General features: G+C 44.8%; 1 protein-coding gene and 1 pseudogene across 1 annotated transcript in view; both read left to right on the top strand.

Moving 5' to 3' along the window:
* Positions 1-4,945: 4,945 nt before the first annotated feature.
* RASGEF1A (RasGEF domain family member 1A) overlaps positions 4,946-20,044 on the top strand; it is a 49,743-nt gene continuing 34,644 nt past the window's right edge. The window contains exons 1-2 of the mRNA XM_066619631.1: positions 4,946-5,092; positions 14,128-14,307. Of these exons, the coding sequence (XP_066475728.1) occupies positions 5,066-5,092; positions 14,128-14,307 (207 nt within the window). The 5' untranslated portion in view covers positions 4,946-5,065. The remainder of the gene's footprint in view (positions 5,093-14,127; positions 14,308-20,044) is intronic.
* On the top strand, positions 9,499-9,618 carry LOC136647047 (5S ribosomal RNA; annotated as a pseudogene).

The raw sequence follows: 20,044 nt of genomic DNA, 5'->3' as shown, positions 1-20,044 counted from the left end.
TTGTGGCGTTGGTCTGGAAGTGCATGGCAGTGGCCTGGCATTTGCACTGCAATAAAGGGCCTTGTGCTACTGGAACACTAGTTCTGGTAGTACAAGGCCCTCAGGCAGACCTCTTTAGCTATTTCTCTTCCATTTGCAAGACAGGAATAATAATACTATGCAGCAACTGTTACCCTGCACATGCCCAATCTCGTCTGATCTCGGAAGCTAAGCAAGGTCAGGCCTGGTTAGTACTTGGATGGGAGACCGCCTGGGAATACTGGGTGCTGTAGGCTTATACCATAGTCTTTCGAGACTGAAGGTTGCCAACCAATAATAATACTGACGTACTTTGCAGGGGTGTTGTAAGGATTACTGAAAGAGCTTTCTTGAAGTGCTTGGGAGCACTTGGTGTGCATTATATAAATGTGAAGTACGGTTAATAACAACATGGCCATCCTAAACTGTTCACCAAGAAATCAAGGATTTTGACATCATAGATGTTCTCCCCTGACAACACTGCTCTGTCAGAGTTCCAGGTAGTTGATCTTCAAGAAATGACTTGATCAAATGTGTGCTTGAAGTGAGCTGAGCTTGCTTCAGATCTTCATGTACTACCTTGGTTATTCACCTTTTGCTTCTTAATCATTTTCTTGTTTCATCGTGTGATCTGTTCTTGGCAATTACATAGAGAATGACCTTCAGAAACAGGAGTCACCTTTTAAAAAAAAAAAGTACAGAGAAATAATCCTAGAAAATGCTGTTCAGGTAAAAGGCCTTGGGCATAATGCCTCCAGCATAAACCCACTGAAATGAATGGGAGCCACGCAAGAGACTTTGTGCTTTCCCAGCACAAATACAATGCAGCTTGTTGTTTCATGGCATTAGTCTAATTAGGGTAGGGCAATAAGGTGAGGCAAGCCTCCCCAGGGCACAATCTAGGCAAGGGTGCAAAATCATAGCAGCTATTAAAATAATGTGGAGTTATATAATTAATCAGGTTTTTGAATGTGGAATACTTTTAGCCAGCAAATATGTTTTTTTTCCAAGATGGAAGCAGATGAGAGGCTTCGTGAGGGCCATAAGCCAAGTATAGCTGCTTGTAGCAGCTTCTCATTTGCCCTGTGCCTGCTGAACATAGAAAGTTCATAGGGGGTTAGAAAGACCCCCTCCTGTATCAAATGATTTGACTGGCTGCATCTTGTACCACTTTAGGGTTTTAGTTGCTGTGTTTTACTACTTAATATAATAAGATCATGAGCCGCCTTGAGACATTTTTTGATAAGGCAGGTTATAAATCCCTCTGCTAAATATATAAATAAGAAAGAAAGCAAACCCACTCAGTGGCTTCACTTGGGTTGGCGTCACCTGGTGTGGGAGGCCAGCAAATCACCCCCCCCCCATGTTGGACCTCTTCCCATACAGTATGCAGGGCAACACCCTGGCCAGTGGGCATGGTGATGTACCATTGCCCCACATCTGCTGGCTTTTGTGGTATACCGTTTGATAGAACCAAGATATTTCAACATGGTTTGTTTCATTGCATTCTGCATGACATTATGCATCAAACGGTATATAACATGACGGTATTATTCAAAAATACCAAGATTTAAAAAATTTTGGCCAGTAGTGGTGTCACCCCCTTGTGCGCATCACCCGGTGCAATCCGCACCCCCCTCCCCGCATCTCCCTAGCGATGCCACTGAACCCAGTGTATACTGGTGGTTGGGAAAGATAAAAATCACATGACATTGAACAAGAATGGCCAATGCTTTTTTGCTCAGAAACTTTCGCACAGGATTTGTCTTATAGGTTCACAACCATTCTTAACTCACTCTCACTGCTGGTTCTTTTTTTGGGGGGGGGGAAGGTAAATTAGGATCCCGCACAAGACACAGAATTGATTAGCTGTGACACTGAAGTATGGTAAAAGAAAGGGTTGCGTTAAGCTAAGGAGAAGATATTGGAAATGGCCTTGTGAGGTAAAGGTCTTTCTTTCCCCCCTAATCTCACTTGCCAGAAATGTTCTGTTTCTTATCAATCAACAAGGAAAGCCAAAAGTGTTGCTGGAGCTTCCCGGGAGGGAGCTGAACTGCTGTGACCTTTGTACAGAGGAAGGCATGCCACTGGGTCCTTAACTACCCACTTACATTCAAGATGAAACGCTCCCGGTAATTAGTTTTGTTTCAAGGTTTCTTGAGGAGAAGTTAGTCATTGTTGTTGTACAGAGCTGCTTTGGACAGACACACCAAGTATTCAGCAAACGATGGCAACAATACAGGTTCGGAAAGTGTACTAAGATGTACACAACATTCTTACAAGCAAGGACAGAAAGCCACGGCCTGGCGTAGCCACAGGCAGTGATGCAGCTATTTCCGGTTCCTGGAGTTGGTGCGGTGAATTCCGTTGGTTAAAGAAGCTTCACACCAGCTCGGAATGGAAAAGGGAATTGTGACATGCTGTTGCCCTTGCGCCGGAAAAAAAAAGCCAAACGACAAGTACCGTGCATTGCCTCTAACCTGCCTTTACAGGATTGCACAAATGTATAGCTGGGAATAGTTTCGGCACCTCATTATCTCAGGGTAAAATTTTCTGATCACAATCCAGGGATGCACCTACCTGGAAGGAAACTACATTGAACTCAGCAAACACACATGGAATTGGGTTTCATATTGATGTAACTAACAAAATGGGACTTACTTGTATACTCAGCTCCTATGGATTTGAACTGACTTTACAGACTAATCCTATCCTCCCCCCCCCACTACAGCATGCAGACACACCAATACAGTCAGTGCTGTATTCTTGGGGGGGGGGGGCTGATTGGGAAGCTTGCCCCTCCATAGGCCCTTAGATCACCAATGGGTCTCCTCGGACCCGTAACACCTATATAACTGGCGCAGGTCCAAGGAGAGAAGAGGGCTTGTCGAGAGGACCATGGTGCATATGCTTGCACCAGGATACTCCCTCATCCATCCAGGAATTCCTCTCCAACCCCCCACCTTGCTGGAGACCAGGTGATCAGCTGGCAAGTACTGGGAGCCACTGGTTCTCGGGCTCCACACGGCAGCACATCTTTTGTGGCATCGCTGATGCAGTTACAAGAATGGAAGGGAATTTCTGTTGTCATAAGGGGCCCACAGGATTGGGCTGACAACCACGACTAACTTCTGTGGAATTCTGCACTTTGTATAGTAGCAGTGCCTGATACATGTCCCACAACTAACCATCAAGGTGATCTCCTGGTTACTAAAATTACAGTAAAGGTGGGGGAGGGGTCACAAGAGGGGGGAGTAAGAGGAGGAATTCTTCCTCTAGAGCAGCCATTTTCAACCACTGTGCCATGGCACATTAGTGTGCCACAAGCTGTCCATAGGTGTGCCACAGGAGTTTGGGGGAAGATCATTTATTCATAGGGTCAATGGGGATGTGAGCCCCCCCCCCCACAGGCAGCATGGTGTGCCTTGCCAATTGTCAAAAACCTGATGTGCATTGACAATTTTAGTGCCTTGTCAGTGTACTATGAGATGAAAAAGGTTGAAAAATCACTGCTCTATCGTTAAATTGATTCTGCATTTCTTGTGTTTTAAAATGGACTGTAGAATCAACATAGACTAAAATCGACATTTAAAAATATTATCTTCTAATTTTTAATCCCCTTCTCAGCATTAATAAAGTCAAGTCCCAAAAGAATGAGCCACGTTGGGCACCTTAGGTTTTAAGAGGAAAGGCAACACATACCTCTTTTAAATAAATAAGCATCACTTGTGCAAACATGCACCCAAGAGTTACTACCTTTTAGCCTGGAAATTTATGGACAGGCCAGTTAGTCATTGTAAACAGATGGGCAAAAACGAACAGGCCAACAAGGGGCTTATTGCAGCCACAGTATAATCACATCTAGTCATCATTATTATTATTGCTTCTCAATGTGCACAGCACTTTACAGAGTAATATATAAGCAAGGAAAGAAGAACTCCACCCCAAGAAGCTTTCAATCTAAATGTACACAGTGTGGGAAACAACAAAGGGGAGGAAGGGAGGCAAAGGAAATGGGATGAATGGGAGCAAAAGCCATTGCACATACTTTGCCTTGGTTTCAACTGGGGATGAGCACTCTGCTTTAGTGATCTCAATTGTTAAAAGACAGAGAAATTTCCCCCGACAGCATCGCACCAAAGTGAAGTGACGCTGACCATGATTTAGATTACATTATGCTAACAATGTAGATGATGCTTTGTTGATGAATTGTCCCATCAATTCATTCAATCTATATAAGACTCTTTGCGGGTTTGACTTGTCTGGGTTTTTCTACTTAGGCACATCTAGAAAGGGCCATGCACTCTGGTGGTGTTATATAAACCAACCATCATCATGTTCGTTGTAGGCACAAGCAAGCTACCCACGTGAAACACACTGTTATCTATGGGGTGTCTGTTTCGAGAAATAGCTCACAGCGTCATTGCTGAAAACAACAAAGAACAATTTGGAGCAATGGAGTTCATTCGAAAGGAACTGGCTAGGAAATGGATCCCCCCCCCCCCAGAAAAATACTGAAGATGCCCCAGCACCATCCCTTCCTTTGACTAAATTAAAAGCAGGAAAACAAAAACACTCCCAGCAATTTAATGAGTTAGTCATCTCTGGTGCCCGGCACTTTGATTTCTGAGGAAGCGAAGATGAAAAGAGGGAATCGTACTTCCAGCAGGCCAACCTGTTGCAAAGCTGTTCAGAAAGGAAAGCAGAGGGTGGGCTTTTCCTTTCAAAGCTGGCACACAGTGCACACAAAAGGCAGCTGTAGTAAACTCCACCAGTGCTCCTTTTGAATCAGACAAGCTTCCTCTCAGCCAACAGCATGCTGAGCCAGCAGCTGACGTCAGAAGCAGTCTGGGAAGCCTGCAGCCTTTCTGGTTTTGCCCAGATGAAGTGGAGCTGTTTTTCAGATCTGAGCTGGCGGGAAGAGGAGCTGAAGCCAGAGAGAGCTTTCTCTTTTCCTCCTCTCAGGCTGGAACGGCAATGCCTGGCTAAAAGGGTTACTATTGCATGTTCTAGAAAGCCTCCCGGATCTCCACCACACCACAAGCTTATGTACATACTACAGAAAAGAATGAGGGTAAGAAAGATTTTTCATTATTTTTCTATTATGGAATTTGCTGGGGGTGCTTCTACTTCTTGACACTCGGACCAAAACAAAGTAGAAACGTCACTTTCTGGACACAGTTCATTTCAGCGAGGCTGGGACTTCTCTGTTGAGCTGGAATCATGTCACATGTAACACATGACAACCAAGATTCAGGCGTCGTTCATGATATAGTTTAAGGTTTTTGTTCCCTTTTGGAAAAATAGTGGCTCATGTACTCAAAGCTTTCTTCGCGGGATTCTGTCAAAGTCAGCTTGTGATTACAGGTTCAGAAATGTGCACTGTGGTTTGGTTTAGCATTGGGCTGCTGTCGTGGGAATATAATTGGACCAGCTTCAGAGTACCCGAGCCTTGGAGACTGCTGGTAGAAGTAACTTGAATTGTTTTATCTAGAAATAAGGTAGCGGCAATTGTATTCTTTGAGCTCTGCTCCGGTGTTTACCAAAAGACAGACATAACACGGCTAGGTGACTTTTAGCCTTGACACGGGAAAGCATGTGAGGATTTTAAACATCCTGGCTCCACTCTGTTGACATATATGGGAACAATATAATACCAGAGAGATAGGGCAGAATCCTAACCAGGTCTACTCAGAAGTAAGTCTTATTTTGTTCAATGGGACTAACTCTCAGGAAAGTGTGGTTAGGATTGCAGCCATAAAGGTGTCACCATTCCAAGTCTCCTTCTTTCCAGCAGTTTTTAATATAACACCAAAGCATGACTTGATGTCATTGTGCTGTGTGTTTCTCTGGGCCTGCCAGCCAATGATACGAGGTGGAAGGGGGAATGCACCGCACCGTGATGTCATAGAGCACATTGTGTTATACCAGGTGTATATCAGCATGAACTACACAGAGTAGTGGCACCTTTGTGTTTCCTATGATACCTGCTCACTCACTCATGACATGTAGATTGTGAGTCCTTGGCGGCAGGGAAATGCCATTTCCCCCTTTGTTTCTCTGTAAAGTACCATATACGTTGATAAACACTACATGCAGTTACAATTGCTGGAAGCTTTGAAACCATTGTCTTGGCAGCTAATGTGGTGCAGTGGATGGCATGTTGCAACTGAAAAGTCCAGGTTTGAACCTGTTGTCAATCATGAAGGTGGGCCCTCAGCAAGTCACTGCCTCAAAGAAGATGAGAAAAAAATTGGGGTAACTTTACATAAACTTTCCAGAGTTCCCTGGAAACAGGGTGGGATAATAATTTGATAATTAACACCATACTTGAATGATAAAGGGAAAACCACAATTGCTGGTGCACCTTAAAGCAAAACAACTTATACTATTTTTATGCTACTCAATTGGTTCTCTCATTTGGGATTTTACAGGGAATTCTGGGATGTTTTTCCTAAAGAGAGAGATATCTGAAAGACTATGAGGAGGAAAAAGAAATGACTTCACTGCCACAATATATCTATTGGGGTATAAATGGGTTCAGAGGAGGTTTAACTTCATGGCCATATGCAATCACAGGAAGCAAGCAAATGCATTGACACTTCCCAATGACTCATGTGATTCCAGGAACATTTTTTTTGTAACTGACAATTGGAATGAGCACCCTCTGCAACAGGTTCTGAGATCTTGCACTTAACTGTAGGACTAATTACTACTGGATGGGCTGAACATGCGTGGGCAGCGCAGGATCATGCCCGCTGCCCCTCCCCATGCACAGTCAGCACAACTTTTGAAAGAGCTTGTGCCCATATGATTTGCACAATCAATGATTTGTACACATCAATGGCCCTCATTTTTGTATGCATGTAATTTGTATGTGTAGGCTCTTCTAGAAGTTATGAATGCCATTGAGAAGCAGTGCCAGCAGCCATAACTCCATTCTTACCCTCTGCCCTTTACACACAGTCTTCCTGGTTGTATAATCAGCACAGTTCTCTTGTCCTAACACATCAAAAATTTAAAGCTTAGACCACAGCAAAGGAATTTTTTTTCAAATCATTCTCCGATAAAGAGGAACAAAAAAAAATGAAGCAGCAGTTATAAAATAGAACTTCTAGGAGCATAAAGACCTTAATAGGATGATCAGAGGGCAGGAGAACAAGCCCTGTGAGGAAAGGTTGAGGGAACTTGGTATGTTCAGCCTGGAGAAGAGAAGGTTGAAAGGGATATGACAGAGCTCTTCAAATACCTGAAGGGGTGTCATAAGGAAGAAGGAACAAATCTGTGTGTCTCAACTGCCTGAGAGTAGAACTAGATTCAATGAATACAAACTGCAAGAAAGGAGATTCTGGTTGGACACTAGGAAGAAATTCTTGGCAGTAAGGGTGGTTTGGCAATGGAACAGATTGCCGAGGGAGCTGGTGAATTCTCCCTCACTGGACATCTTCGAGCAGAGGCCCAAAAGGCACCTGCTGGAGATGCTCTAAGAGGATTTCCTGTGAAGGCAAGGGGTCGAACTAGATGACCTTGTGGATCACTTTCAATTCTGTGGCGTCAAAGGTCAGCCATAAGGCACTGATTGAGGGTTCATATCCATCCAAGAGCCCACCTGGCCAGGCTGACCCTTGAACCCCCAAAACTGGTAGCAGTGGTAGTGCCCAATTCACCATCAGGGGGCAGTGGTGATGCAATGGGGAAGTCCAGTACAGGTCTTTGCCCCCGGACACCCCACCAGCAACCTGGTGCCTGCACTGAGCTTGATGCCACTGCATCATTCACAGGGCATGAAGGCAACAGTCCACCCCACTATCTAATGCTTCTTAATATATGTTTGCATTTAACTATCATAGAGTTCCTGACAGACATTTTTTTTAATTTGTCCAATATCTCTTTAAAACAAAAACATTGCTAAGCTAGTAGCTGTCACCACAGCTTGCAGCAGTGAATTACATGCTATGTGGGGAATGACTTCCCATTTGCCTGTATTAATTTTACTGCTAAAATGTCATTGGTTGGCTCCGAGCTCCAGTACGAATGATAGGAAAAAGTGGTTAAGGTCTTCCCCCTTCCTTAATCTGCAATTTTGGCATGCACCTAGATTAAAAGCCTGACAGTATGTACTGTGCATTAGTGGCTAATTAAAAAGCATTGCCATCTACCTTAAAAGGAAAGAGCAAACTCAGAGACAACTTGCATAATAAACAGAGGTACTTCTATGTCTCTCCCGCCCTCTCAAAGGAACAGCCTGTTTGTCAAGCTGTCATGCGCTCCTACAACGATACCTTGTGACTAAATTTGTGAAATACCATGGAACATTACCAAGGAAGCACTTTTGCATAGAATCACCATGTCTCATTTCTCAATTAGATGCCAATTAGATGCTGTACATTTTGTCTCCTATTCTGATCCACATGAGTCACTTCAAAGCATTTAAATGACAAACAGTGGCTTAAACTATGGGAGGGATGCTGCTGTTTACTATTAGGGGCCTTCCATATTCTAACTTGTAAACAGCTGTTGCAGGATTCTCTGTATGACCAAATGATCTGCCAGGATATTTTATTGTATTTATGTTTAAAGTGGCTGCATTGGGGTGATGGTGGCGCTAACTTGGACAAGCTCTCAAATGCCTACGTAAATTTTACAACTGGTTTTTGCTAGAGGCTTCCTTAAAAGTCAGCTTATAGAGCAAAGCAGAGGTGGCTATATTACTACACTTAGGGTGTAATCCTAACCCCTTATGTCATTGCTTTCCAGCACTGACATAAGGGCAATGAAGCTCCAAGGTAAGGGAACAAACATTCCCTTACATTGAGGAGGCCTCCGTGAGTGACACCCAACTGCAGGTGCAGCACACGTCCCATTGGCACCGCTATGCCAGTGTTGGAAAGCACTGACGTAAGGGGTTAGGATTGCGCCCTTAGTGAAATTTAATTAGTCTGCAGAGTGAGCTCCCAGCAGTGGAAGTGATAGGAATCTACCCCATGTTTATTGTCCCATGGCTGCAGCTTCATCCCCCAATTCATAGGTGCAAGGAGTAAAGGAAAGAGGTTGCAATGGGGGAAATCACAAAGAATACCCTTGTCCCTGATCCTTTGTCCTAAAGTACAGGAAGCAATTTTATTACCCCTTTCAGGGTTTTCTACAGTAACCAGCACCTCTTGAATTTTGGCACCACCGGGAATCACCTGTACCACTTGTTGGATAGGGTTGACCAGAACATGGGGTGGCAGAAAATGAAGAATAATGTTAAGATAAAGATAATTGTTGCTGCCTAAAAGATGACTTGAAATTGACATTTTGCAACAGACACCAGTGAATTCTCATCACCAGGAGGGGTGTGTACATGTGCGTCTGTCATAAATAAGTTGTTCAAACTTGCACGAAAGGGTTGTGTGGGGTAAGGGCCAATGTGCAGCCCATTACAAATTCTGCTGCAGCTGCATGACAGATGGGATTCTGCATGTGTATAACAATTGCATATGCAGCAACTGTTACCCTGCACATGCCCAATCTCGTCTGATCTTGGAAGCTAAGCAGGGTCAGGCCTGGTTAGTACTTGGATGGGAGACCGCCTGGGAATACTGGGTGCTGTAGGCTTATACCATAGTCTTTCGAGACTGAAGGTTGCCAACCAACCATATGGCAAACCAAATGACTGTGCAACAGCTTCAGTTCCTACTAGAGGTCATGTCTTAAGATCTTCCGGCATTGTGGGATATTGCAGAACCCAGCATGGGACACACTCACAATTTATATTTTAATGAGGGATTTTGTGGTAATGAAGATGCCTCTGCCTGGCTGAAGTCTCTTAAGATCAAAAAGGCAGGTTAGAGTTGGGTGCCTTTCAGGGAGAAAGGTGGATTACTAATCCAATCAATCAATCAATCAAGTCTACAGAAGACCAAATCAAGCAGCAGAGAAGGACAGAGAAAGCAGCACCAGGGAGGTAAAGAAGGCAGGAGGCTAAGACCGGAGACTTGGAAAAGAGAGTGGTCCAAAGGAGAAGGAAAGAGAAGGCCATGAGAGGAGACTGCAAGGGAAACAAAGCTGAAAGGGAAAGTGGGTTGTACCTACAACTAGGAAAGATGGTCACATATTGACTGGAAGTAAAAAAGACGTAACTTGGGCCACAGGCCACCAGTATCCATATATCCAGGAGAGAAACAGTGCAGTAGGATCCCTAATTAACAGCAGCAGTACAGGTCTAAACAGCCTGGGGCCAGGTTACCGCAGGAGCCACCTACTCCAACATAGATCTGCCCGAGCCCTATAAGATCAGCAGCTGAAGCTCTGCTCTCTGGATCCACCGTGACCAGAGGCTTGTTTGGTGGGTACCAAAGACAAGGACTTTTTCAGGGGTGGTGCCCCACCTGTAGAATTCTTGGCACTGGTGTAGCTAGAGGGGGGGCAGCGTATTAGGTTTTGCAGGGAGCCTCCCTGCAGCGTAGAATTGGCCCCTCCCCTCCCCTTTGGAGCCATTTAGGCAGGGGTGGGAATGGAGGCGAATGGCACCCAAGGGGAAGGAGAAGAGCTGCTTGCATGCTGCAGGGATGCTCCCTGCAAAACTTAGTGCGCCGCCCCCCTAGCTACACCAGTGATTCTTGGCCCAGGCACTACTGGAAGGTTCCATCTCTTGCAACTTTTAAAAGTAGTTTAAAGACATTTTTGGTCCTCAAGCCTTCAGATCATTATATCAGGTACCGTATTTTTCGCTCCATAAGACGCACCTGACCATAAGACGCACCTAGTTTTTAGAGGAGGAAAACAGGGGAAAAAATATTCTGAACCAAATAGTGTAATAAAATATTTAATAGACTATAACAGAATAACATTTGAACCATGTAAAGTGAACAGCAGTCAACAGTGGCATTAAGAACCAGTATCACTGTCATTAACAGATGGAGAGACTTAAAGGTTTGAGTACTCTAGTTTGTTGGAACCCCCAAGAACTCATTATCGCTAGAGTCAGAATTTATGAAGCTCACAAAAGCAGGTGCACACAAATAGGGGGTCACATTATCTTTCTGCTACAATGATGTTCTGCCAAATCCCAATCCACTGGGCCTTGTGCCTGCTTAAGGCTGATCAGTCCCCCTTGTGCAACTCACCAGTGCAGCAAGCAAAAGTGAGTCCAGTTCCAGTCCACAGATACCAAGTAAATCAGTCTCATCAATCAGAGTTGCCAAATCAGAGTCCAGAACCAATAAGCCAAATTACAGTCCAAGGTCAGTCAAATCCATCAGGGTATCCAAGTCCAGTCACAATCCACAGTCAGATTCCAAATTCAACAAACCCAATCAGTCTCCTCTCCTACCTCCAACCTGCACTCCTTCAAAACCCACAAACCCTTTTTGCCTCAGGTACTCCTTATATCCCTGAGGGCCCTATTGCCTTCCAGTGGCTGCAGCTGTGCAGCACACTCTGCTGGATGCCCAGGCCTTACCCTTAAAGGGGCCACTGCTGACACCACATCTACCTCCTCGCCAGTTCTTCTGTGATTCCAATACAAATGAACAAGTGGAAAGTCCAACCACAACTTGAATTCTCAAGACACAACAAACCTCTGGATTTATGGTGAGAACCAAGCCGTACCTGGGGCTTGTGCAATAAGCAAACACTGGCATTCTGACCAAGGAGACAGTTTTTTCTTTGTGATGGGGGGGGGGGGCTTACATTCAGATGCTGGATGAGGTGAGTGAAAGCGCCCCTCCCCTGTTGTGTGAGTGTGGGGGGGGGCAGAGCATCTGTGTGTGTAAGAGAAGGGGGCAGCCTGTGTGTGTGAGAGAGGGGGAAAGTGTTTGTGTTGCAGAGAAGTTGTGATGCTCCAGGCTTGGGGTGGGGGGGAAAGAGAGGCTGTGATGCTCCAGGCTTTGGGGGGGAGAGAGGCTTTCCTGGGAGTAAGCCCCCCTGACTCTAATGGGACTTACTTCAGAGTAGGCATGCACAGGATTGGGCAGCAAGACTGCCACCCCACCCACGCTTTCCTGGGAGTGAGCCCCAGTGACTCAGACTTACTTCTGAGTAGCCTCTGACTGCCCGGGGAAGCAGAGCAGAGCGAGTGGGCAGGGGGTGGGGCCAGGGCTGGGGCGGAGTTTTTTGTTTGTTTGTTTGTTTGTTTTGCAGTATTCGCTCCATAAGACGCACACACTTTTCCCCCCACTTTTTGGGGGGGAAAAAGTGCATCTTATGGAGCAAAAAATACAGTACATTGTGTGCTTTTACAGCTGCTTTTAATGTGAGTTGATTTTTTTAAAATTATAGTTTTAATATTTTGACTGTTAGCTGTCTTGCACTGGACTTGTACTGTGGAAGGATGGAATAGAAATAGCTTAAATAAAAAAATACTGTCTCAAAGACTCTATAGGGTACATATCAGACATATAGGTATTCATGGAAAATGAACAGATGACCATCTCAACATGGTCTGGCAAATCCATATAGAATCCAGATATTGCAATGCCATTTTGATTTATGTATAGTATTTTATACCGACATATTTTTGCTTTCTTTGTGTAAATATGCAGATTGATATAAATTCTTTTTTTTAAAAAGGGGGGAAAGAAACAATATCATCTTGAGTCTGTTGAGAAAGATGGTATATAAATATCATAATAAAATAAAATCTGAACCATGTCTATACAAGGAGTAGCTGCTGAGAAGACTCATCAGCTTGGCAGCCTTGAAAACTCAAGGTAGTAAACACAAGCTATTGAGAAAGTTATATGGAGGGGCTGACACATAATCACTTTGACATTCACATTTAGTAGTAGCTGGTAGCTTAGCAAACCACAGCAGCTTAATTGTTTTTGCTTCCCATGTAAATTTGTTTTGCAGTCACACGTATTGCAGTTGCTGACTGCACATATTTTAAGTTGATAGGTGGAAGAGAAGTGGGGGGGGGAGAGAGAGAGAGAGCTGGAACAATTCAATTAACTGCAAGTATCTTCCAGTATCTTACTATAGGGGAAATACAACAGGGGAAATGTAATAGCAGTTCTATCAGTCTTCAGTGAGGTGAGATGAAAACATGGAAGTATCTGCATATAAGGTTGTGTTTGCACTCACCACAATGGAACACAGTCAAGTGGTTAGACAAGCAGTCAGTCCGGACAATGTGACACTCCTATTCCAGGATGGTTCCTTGATGCCGCCTTGGTACCAACAGATTCAGCATCCTTTTGATGGCTGTTCTCTTTCCTCAACTGGCTCCTTCCACCCATATTCTGTTCTGGTTTCACCCTGGCAACGGGACCTTCTGTGTTCCAAAAGCCAACTGTCTCATCAGAAGGCCTTCTCTCTGGATGATGATGTGGCAGGCCCACTGCAGACAGGTCTTTGGTCGCCTCTAGGACTGTCCATGGAGTACAAGGCAAATCAGGCATGTGGCTGTCAAACTGCAAACCAGATCAAGCAGAGGAGACATGCTGAATGGGTTTAAAGCGTCCATCTGAGAAATTCTTTGCAGAGCCCAGTGCTTCTGGAGCCACTTTCTCTCACATGAAACCTCCCTGCTCCTTAAGACCGATAGAAGATGCTGTACTTCCCATGCCCTATCCTTGGGAGGTTTGGACAGTAATGGCCTGGAGTAGTGTCATTGTCTCTCTGGTCCTCCTTTCTATGTGAAGTCTGACAACTGATGTACATCAGCCCAAATCAAAAGCTTGGCAGAAGAGTGCTGCATTATGAGCTTTTAATGTGTAAATTGTAACTTTAATTTTTAGCTGCTTGATCTTAATAGTGGTATTTTTGACACCCTTATGCACAACTGTGATTATTGTGGGGGGGGGGGGGTTGTTGAACACCATCTTGGTTGTTGCTGATGACAGGAAAGTGGTATAGAGAAATGTTAATTAAAAATATGTTTGGTTTGGTCTTCTGTAAGACTTTCTCCTAGAGTATTATGGCAGTTGTTTCCATATCTTTTATTTGAGAGCCAAAAGCAGGCAGCACCCAATGTAAGATTGTGAAGTGTCTGATTGTGAAGATTTGTTAATGTGTTTTTTTTAACAAAATTGAAGCAGTCATGCACATTTGTGAAAGCTGAAGTTCCAGAACTTCATTCTAAATGGGCCATGTTGCTTTTATTTTTTTCCTCCACTTTTGCAGGAAACTATGCCCCAGACACCAATATTTTCCAGCATGCTTGGTTCTGGATGTAGTGGGCAGGTGCAACCAGATACAGGAGAGAGGAGTGGAGATCCCGTTTATCAGGATGGGAATCTTGTCTCTGGATCACTGGAGGCCCTGATTGATCGCCTGGTACCTACCACAGACTATTATCCAGATGTAAGTAGATGGTTGTAGTCATGCTTGTGGTTTTTCAAAACGAAGGGCCTTGGAGGCAAGAGCAGTTGCTAGGGGAGTCCTGAATTCATGCCCAAGTGAGTCTCCTCCCTTTCATTCATGGTATTAGTAGACAGCAAAATAATGTCCTACTTTGGAAGAGAGTTTTTCTTTTTTGTTTTAATGCTGTTTCTTACATGGGAACATTCTACACGTATCTAAACTACTGACTTAGATTGGTTGATTAGCACTTTTCAGGGAGCCTTGGGAACTATCCTGAGGGGGGATCTCTAGCACTTTCAAATGACAATTCCCAGAATTCTTTCCAAGATGATACGTCAGGAAAACTAGTAGAAAACCAACCTAAGTTTGCAGTGTGGCTAGATCCTATGTTATTTTGTTTGGTTATGTTTGCATGTTATTTGATGATTGTTTTCTTGCTTGGATGATCAGAGCTAACTTTGCTGGTATAGACTACATTTTAATGTTGAAGGTTATAAAATTGGATATGGACTGGGGAATCCTGGGTTCAAGTCCTCCCATCGTCATGAAGCTCAATGAGTCAGCAACCCTATACACACTTACCTGGGAGTAGGTTCCATTGAACGCAATGGGAGAACTCATAACTTACTTCTATGTAGACATGTATGGAATTGTGCTGTGATTATCCTTAGTTAAGGCACTAACCTATTTCACAGAGTTGTTGAGAAGATAAGGGCCAACTATGCAACTTTCCAGAGCTGATACAGACATGCCAATGGGGCATACAATGCATCCTATTGGGGTGTGTGTGTGTGTGTGTGTGTGTGTGTGTGTGTGTACAGAGCAATCATGGAGGCCTCTTCAAGGTAAAGGAACCAGGGCTGCATTGCAACCTGCATCAGCCCTGGAACATTGGATAGGATTGGGCTCTAACCCCATAATCCTAACCCCTTATGTCAGTGCTTTCCAGCACTGGCTTAGCAGTGCCAATGGGACATGTGCTGCATCCTGCAGTTGGGTGTCACTCACGGAGGCCTCCTCAGAGTGTTTGTTCCCAGAGCTGCATTGCCTTTATGTCAGTGCTGGAAAGCACTGACATAAGGGGTTAGGATTGCGCCCTAAATTACATTACACTAAGGGTACAATCCTAACTAGTAGTTAGGCTGGCGTAAGTCCCTTCTGCCAGCCCAGGGGTGTTGTGAAAGTGCTGTAAAGCACTTTCATGCCACCCTGGAGGCAGTTAGGCAGTCATATTCCTAGCTGCGCTGTCACAGGTCCCAGGGACAGTGAGTTTGTGCTGGCCAAGTTCAGCCGGTGCAGGGGTCTGTGGGGGCGTGGGGAGGGTGGGGGCGGGGGGCAGGCGTTTTGGGGTGGGGGAGGGCGGGCGGGGGGGCAGTCCCGCGGTGGGCGGGTAGCAGGAGGCAGGGTCAGGATCCGGTTGTTATGCTGGATCCTAACCTCGTTCCTGGGCAGCCTGGGCTGCCCAGATTTACGCTAGCCCTGGAGGTGGCGCAGATCTAAGTAGCCCCATTGGGGCTGCAGTGGCTCTCCCCGGTGATTCCTCTTGTCCCGGGATGAGCCACTAAGCCACTGAAACTTGAGCTGGAACAGCGCAGGCTCTCTGGTCTGCCTGTTTCCAGCACGAGTTAGGATTTCACTGTAAGTTATTTGGAGGAAAGTCAAGATACAAATGGGACAGGTAAATAATATTAGAGAGCAAGATTTAGATCGCATGTACATTTGCAATCTGTTGCTTCTAATTTTATTTTTTGAATGCACTTTTCTGGTGGTAGGAAAGTACACATATTGAAGCTTCCAAAATTGTTTAATGAAACATGCCAGCCACTTGACTTCATCAGAGTGATTTGTTCATTCTATTTGCACAATTAGGAGCTAATCTCATATTCCTTAAAATAAGTGAGTGTATTTTCATCTAAAATACGAACTCACGCACTGGGATGGACTTATCAGTGGCTTAAGTATTTTGCTTTGCATACTACTCTGAGTATTAAAGATAATTTAAAATAGCACCTGTTCCTTGCAGACAGGGACAAAAAATAATCATCTGGTAATGCAAGCATTTGTGTATCCCAAATCAGCACAGGCCCTTTATTTTAGGATCAAGCTACGTCACGCTTTAAAATCCTATCCTCTTAAGCCATTCTCTTCCTTCTCTTCCTCCTCCTCCCCCTCCCACAATCACATTTGATAACCCAAATTTGGAAGCAGTAGAATGTAAGAAATGCTCAGCTTTTGTGATGTAAACGAGAAAAAGTTCTTAGAATTCTACCAGCCTACAAAACAAATTATGCTTAGCTATAATTGCATTGCGCTTGGCAGTCAGGCAGTTCCCAAGGATCTGTAAATCCCAGAAGGTAACCCATCAGTTTGATGCTCCTAAATTCATTTGCTCTATCATTTCCTGAGCTTTTAACTACAGAGAGCACAACAGGCACAGTTTGTTCTTTCTTTCAAGATACTCAGCGGACCATATCTATTCTATACTACTGTCTAGTCATTTTTTTTTTTTTTTTGAGAAAGTAACCCAAGATCAGAGTATTTCAAAACATGTGTAGAGTGGCCACACTTCAAAGGTGCCATTCTTGTTTTTAAAAATGTCTCTTATAGAAAAAAGGAAGATAATTCCTAGCTCCAGAATTCTGAATTCTGTTCATCAGTGCCAACCAGACATATGTGCCAACTTTTATAGCTATTAACAGTACAATCTGAACCCGTGCTAGTACAGCGGCCTGCACTGTATCCAGTGCAGGTTAGGATCAGGCTGGAGGTCACCTCGGGGGTAAGGGGATATTTTTCCCTTTACCCTATGTAACACTCCATCCTGCCCTATAGAGCTACTCGGATCTGCTCCAGCTATTTAGCTAGCATAAATCTGGAGAGCCCCATATATAGCTGGGCTGGTCAGCCAGGGGGTTAGGATACAGCATGCCCTGCTGCTGCCAATCCCACAATCCCAGTCCCAATTCTCCTTCCATTCCACCCTCCCTCTGCCCAGAAATGCCCCATCCCTGCCTCCGTTCCACCCTCTCCATTCCCCATGCAGCCTAGCACAAACCTTCTTGCTCTATCCAGTGTAGGATTGTGATCCAGCCCAGCTGAGACAGTGCAGGCCTCTGCACTAGTCCAGCCGGCTCTTGGGTCCACACAAATGTACCTTATGGCACATTTGCAACACTCAAGAGCTGGTGCAGGGAGGCTGCACCAGCGGAACATGGCGTTTGGATTGTTCTGCCTAAATATGCCACCATGCACAATTCCATATCATTTCTACAATGTCTGGTGCCACCGCTAGTCATTTCTATACCCAGGACAGGCTCTTAGTTCTAACTCCTTCCTCCCTAGAACCAGCTATGAAACTACAGTAATTAAGAATTCTGATGGACCTATACAAGCACTGTAAAACACACACATACCCAAACAAGACAGGCCCCTGCTGCTATCCATTGTTAGATATCCCCAGTTGTCTTCTTCCCTGCCTGTTGTATTTCATAGCTGAATGTGCTGTCCTAGGCACAAGGCCAATGCGAACAGCTGCCATAGGGCCACTACAGCTACAGACTTTTCCTAAACTGTTGCACAAGCTGGCACCTTACCTTTCATTTGCCATCTTGAAAACTCGCTTAGTTGTTCCATACTGAAGCAGCAAAGGGCGCAATCCAGGCCTTGACTTGGGCCAGCACAAGTCCCTTGCGCCAGCCCAGAAGGGTTGCAATTGTGCCATAATGCACGTTTGCACCTCCTCAGGAGTTGGCTAGGCTGGAACAAGCCTCTGCTCTGACAGACGCACTGAGTCTTGCGTCGGCCCAGTCGGGCTGGGGTAAGCGGGGAGGGGCTTCAAACTGCTCTGCTCTCCTCAAGAGGTGGCGCAAGTTCGAGGAGACCCATAGGTGAAAGGGTGCCTTTCCCAGAGGTAAGGGGAAAAGTTTCCCCTTGCCTCTGGCCGAGCTGCTTTTGGCCCCTATCCTGCGCTTGATACAGCGCAAGCCTCCTGGCTTGCCTATTCCATCGCAGGGTAGGATTGCGCCCAAAGTCACACAAATTAGAACAAATATGTAGTCAAAGTCTTTGCCCTTTCTGTGCACTGGAGATTAATACTTTGGTCAACCCATTCTACTTATACAAATGAAAACATCCACACTTAAAATACTGCACTTTTTCTGGTTTCACATCTTTCTGTTTTGGCAGCCAAGACGTATGATGAAATTCTGGCCTAGCCAGCAAAATTCTGGCCAAGTGGCAAGTGATTTTTCTGTAGCATACTGTACAGAAAAACTGCTGATCAGGACACATTCTCAGAATCACTGGGTGCCAGGTTACCATACCATTGGGGAAAAGACCTCTATCCCCAACCCCTAACATTTCCCCACACACAGCCACAAAGGTGTCTCACCAGGATCTCCCAAGTGTAAATCACAGTAACTTTCCAGACAGACAAAGGAAGAAATTACACAGAAAGTTCCTTTTAGAGCAGCACAAGTTGTGCTAGAGAGTAGCAGGAAAGTGGCAAGAGAGGTTAGTGGGAAAGGAAAGAGCTTCGTGCAGCTCCTGGGAGGCTTGTTTGCATACAGAGGTTTGTTTGGTGCACAGGGAAATATGTGCGCTTACAAGACAGCCGCTTTCTGGAGGTTAGGAATGGAATGTTCTTAACTACAACCCTCCATGCCCATTGCAAGCAAACATTGCAGAAAATATTCAAACAAACAAAACGTTCCAGATGACATGTTCCCGTATGAGCTGAAAGGAAAACTATTTTCCCTTCTTCCCCAGAAGATATACTGCATTCCTGGTCTTTAAGAAACAGTTCCTATTTTAGTCTTTTACTCGTTCTCCCCCAGCCCTGCTCCTTTAATTGAGCATGTCTCTTAGCAACTAGTTTAGGCACTATAGGAATCCACTTCGCTCTTTCCTCTTTCAGTGCACCAAATCTCCTTTTGTGTCATTTTAAGTTGCTCTAAAGGTTCATGTCTGGTTTTTTTCTTCCCCCAAATTCTTGTCAGCTTTTGAAAACTAAATGAGGCATAATTTTCACCCCCAAAGTTTAAGCTTTTGGCTTGGTTTGCTCCATATATTTTTCTTATCATGCCTGATAAGCTAGTTTTCTTTCTTTTTTTTTTAAATGCCAGTCATCAGTGCTAAAATGGGGTAGAAAAACATGTCTCACTCTTCTAAAGTCCTTTTAATACTACTTTGTATTTGGGGGTCGAGTCCTCCTTTACACTGAACAGAAGTTATTTTTGGATCTCACCCTAAATCACATTACAGTGATTATACTCCTTGGCAGCTTGAAAAGCCAAAGGGAAAATAGCAAGTGTCGGCTGTGTTTGAGTCACACACGCAGAACTGAAAACCACACACACTTTCGTGATATACACAGAAATTATTGATTTCAAGCAGAAGGCACATCCACCACAGACGTAAACTGGTTCAACATGCAATTCCTCTTTCCCCAGGGAACTCTGGAAGCTATAGATCTGTAAGAGGACTTAGAAATGTCTTACAGAGAATACTCAGCACCAAACTACAGCAGGGACATGCAGTGAGGGGGTAGCAGGTGAGGCAAAACTGCCTCTTCGTCTGTGGAAAAGCACCGCAGCTGCTTTTCCCCCAAGGAGGTTCTCCTTACTCCCAAGAAGGGTCTCCTTAAACCTGCTTTCTCCGGTGTAAGGAGATCCTCCTCAGGTGTAAGCAGGCAGGGCAGCTGAAGTGCTTTTCCATGGACTGTGATGGGGCAAGTTCT

The sequence above is a fragment of the Tiliqua scincoides genome, chromosome 3, assembly GCF_035046505.1.
Source record: "Tiliqua scincoides isolate rTilSci1 chromosome 3, rTilSci1.hap2, whole genome shotgun sequence".
Lineage (NCBI taxonomy): Eukaryota > Metazoa > Chordata > Lepidosauria > Squamata > Scincidae > Tiliqua > Tiliqua scincoides.
This window is presented reverse-complemented; position numbering and strand designations above follow the sequence as displayed.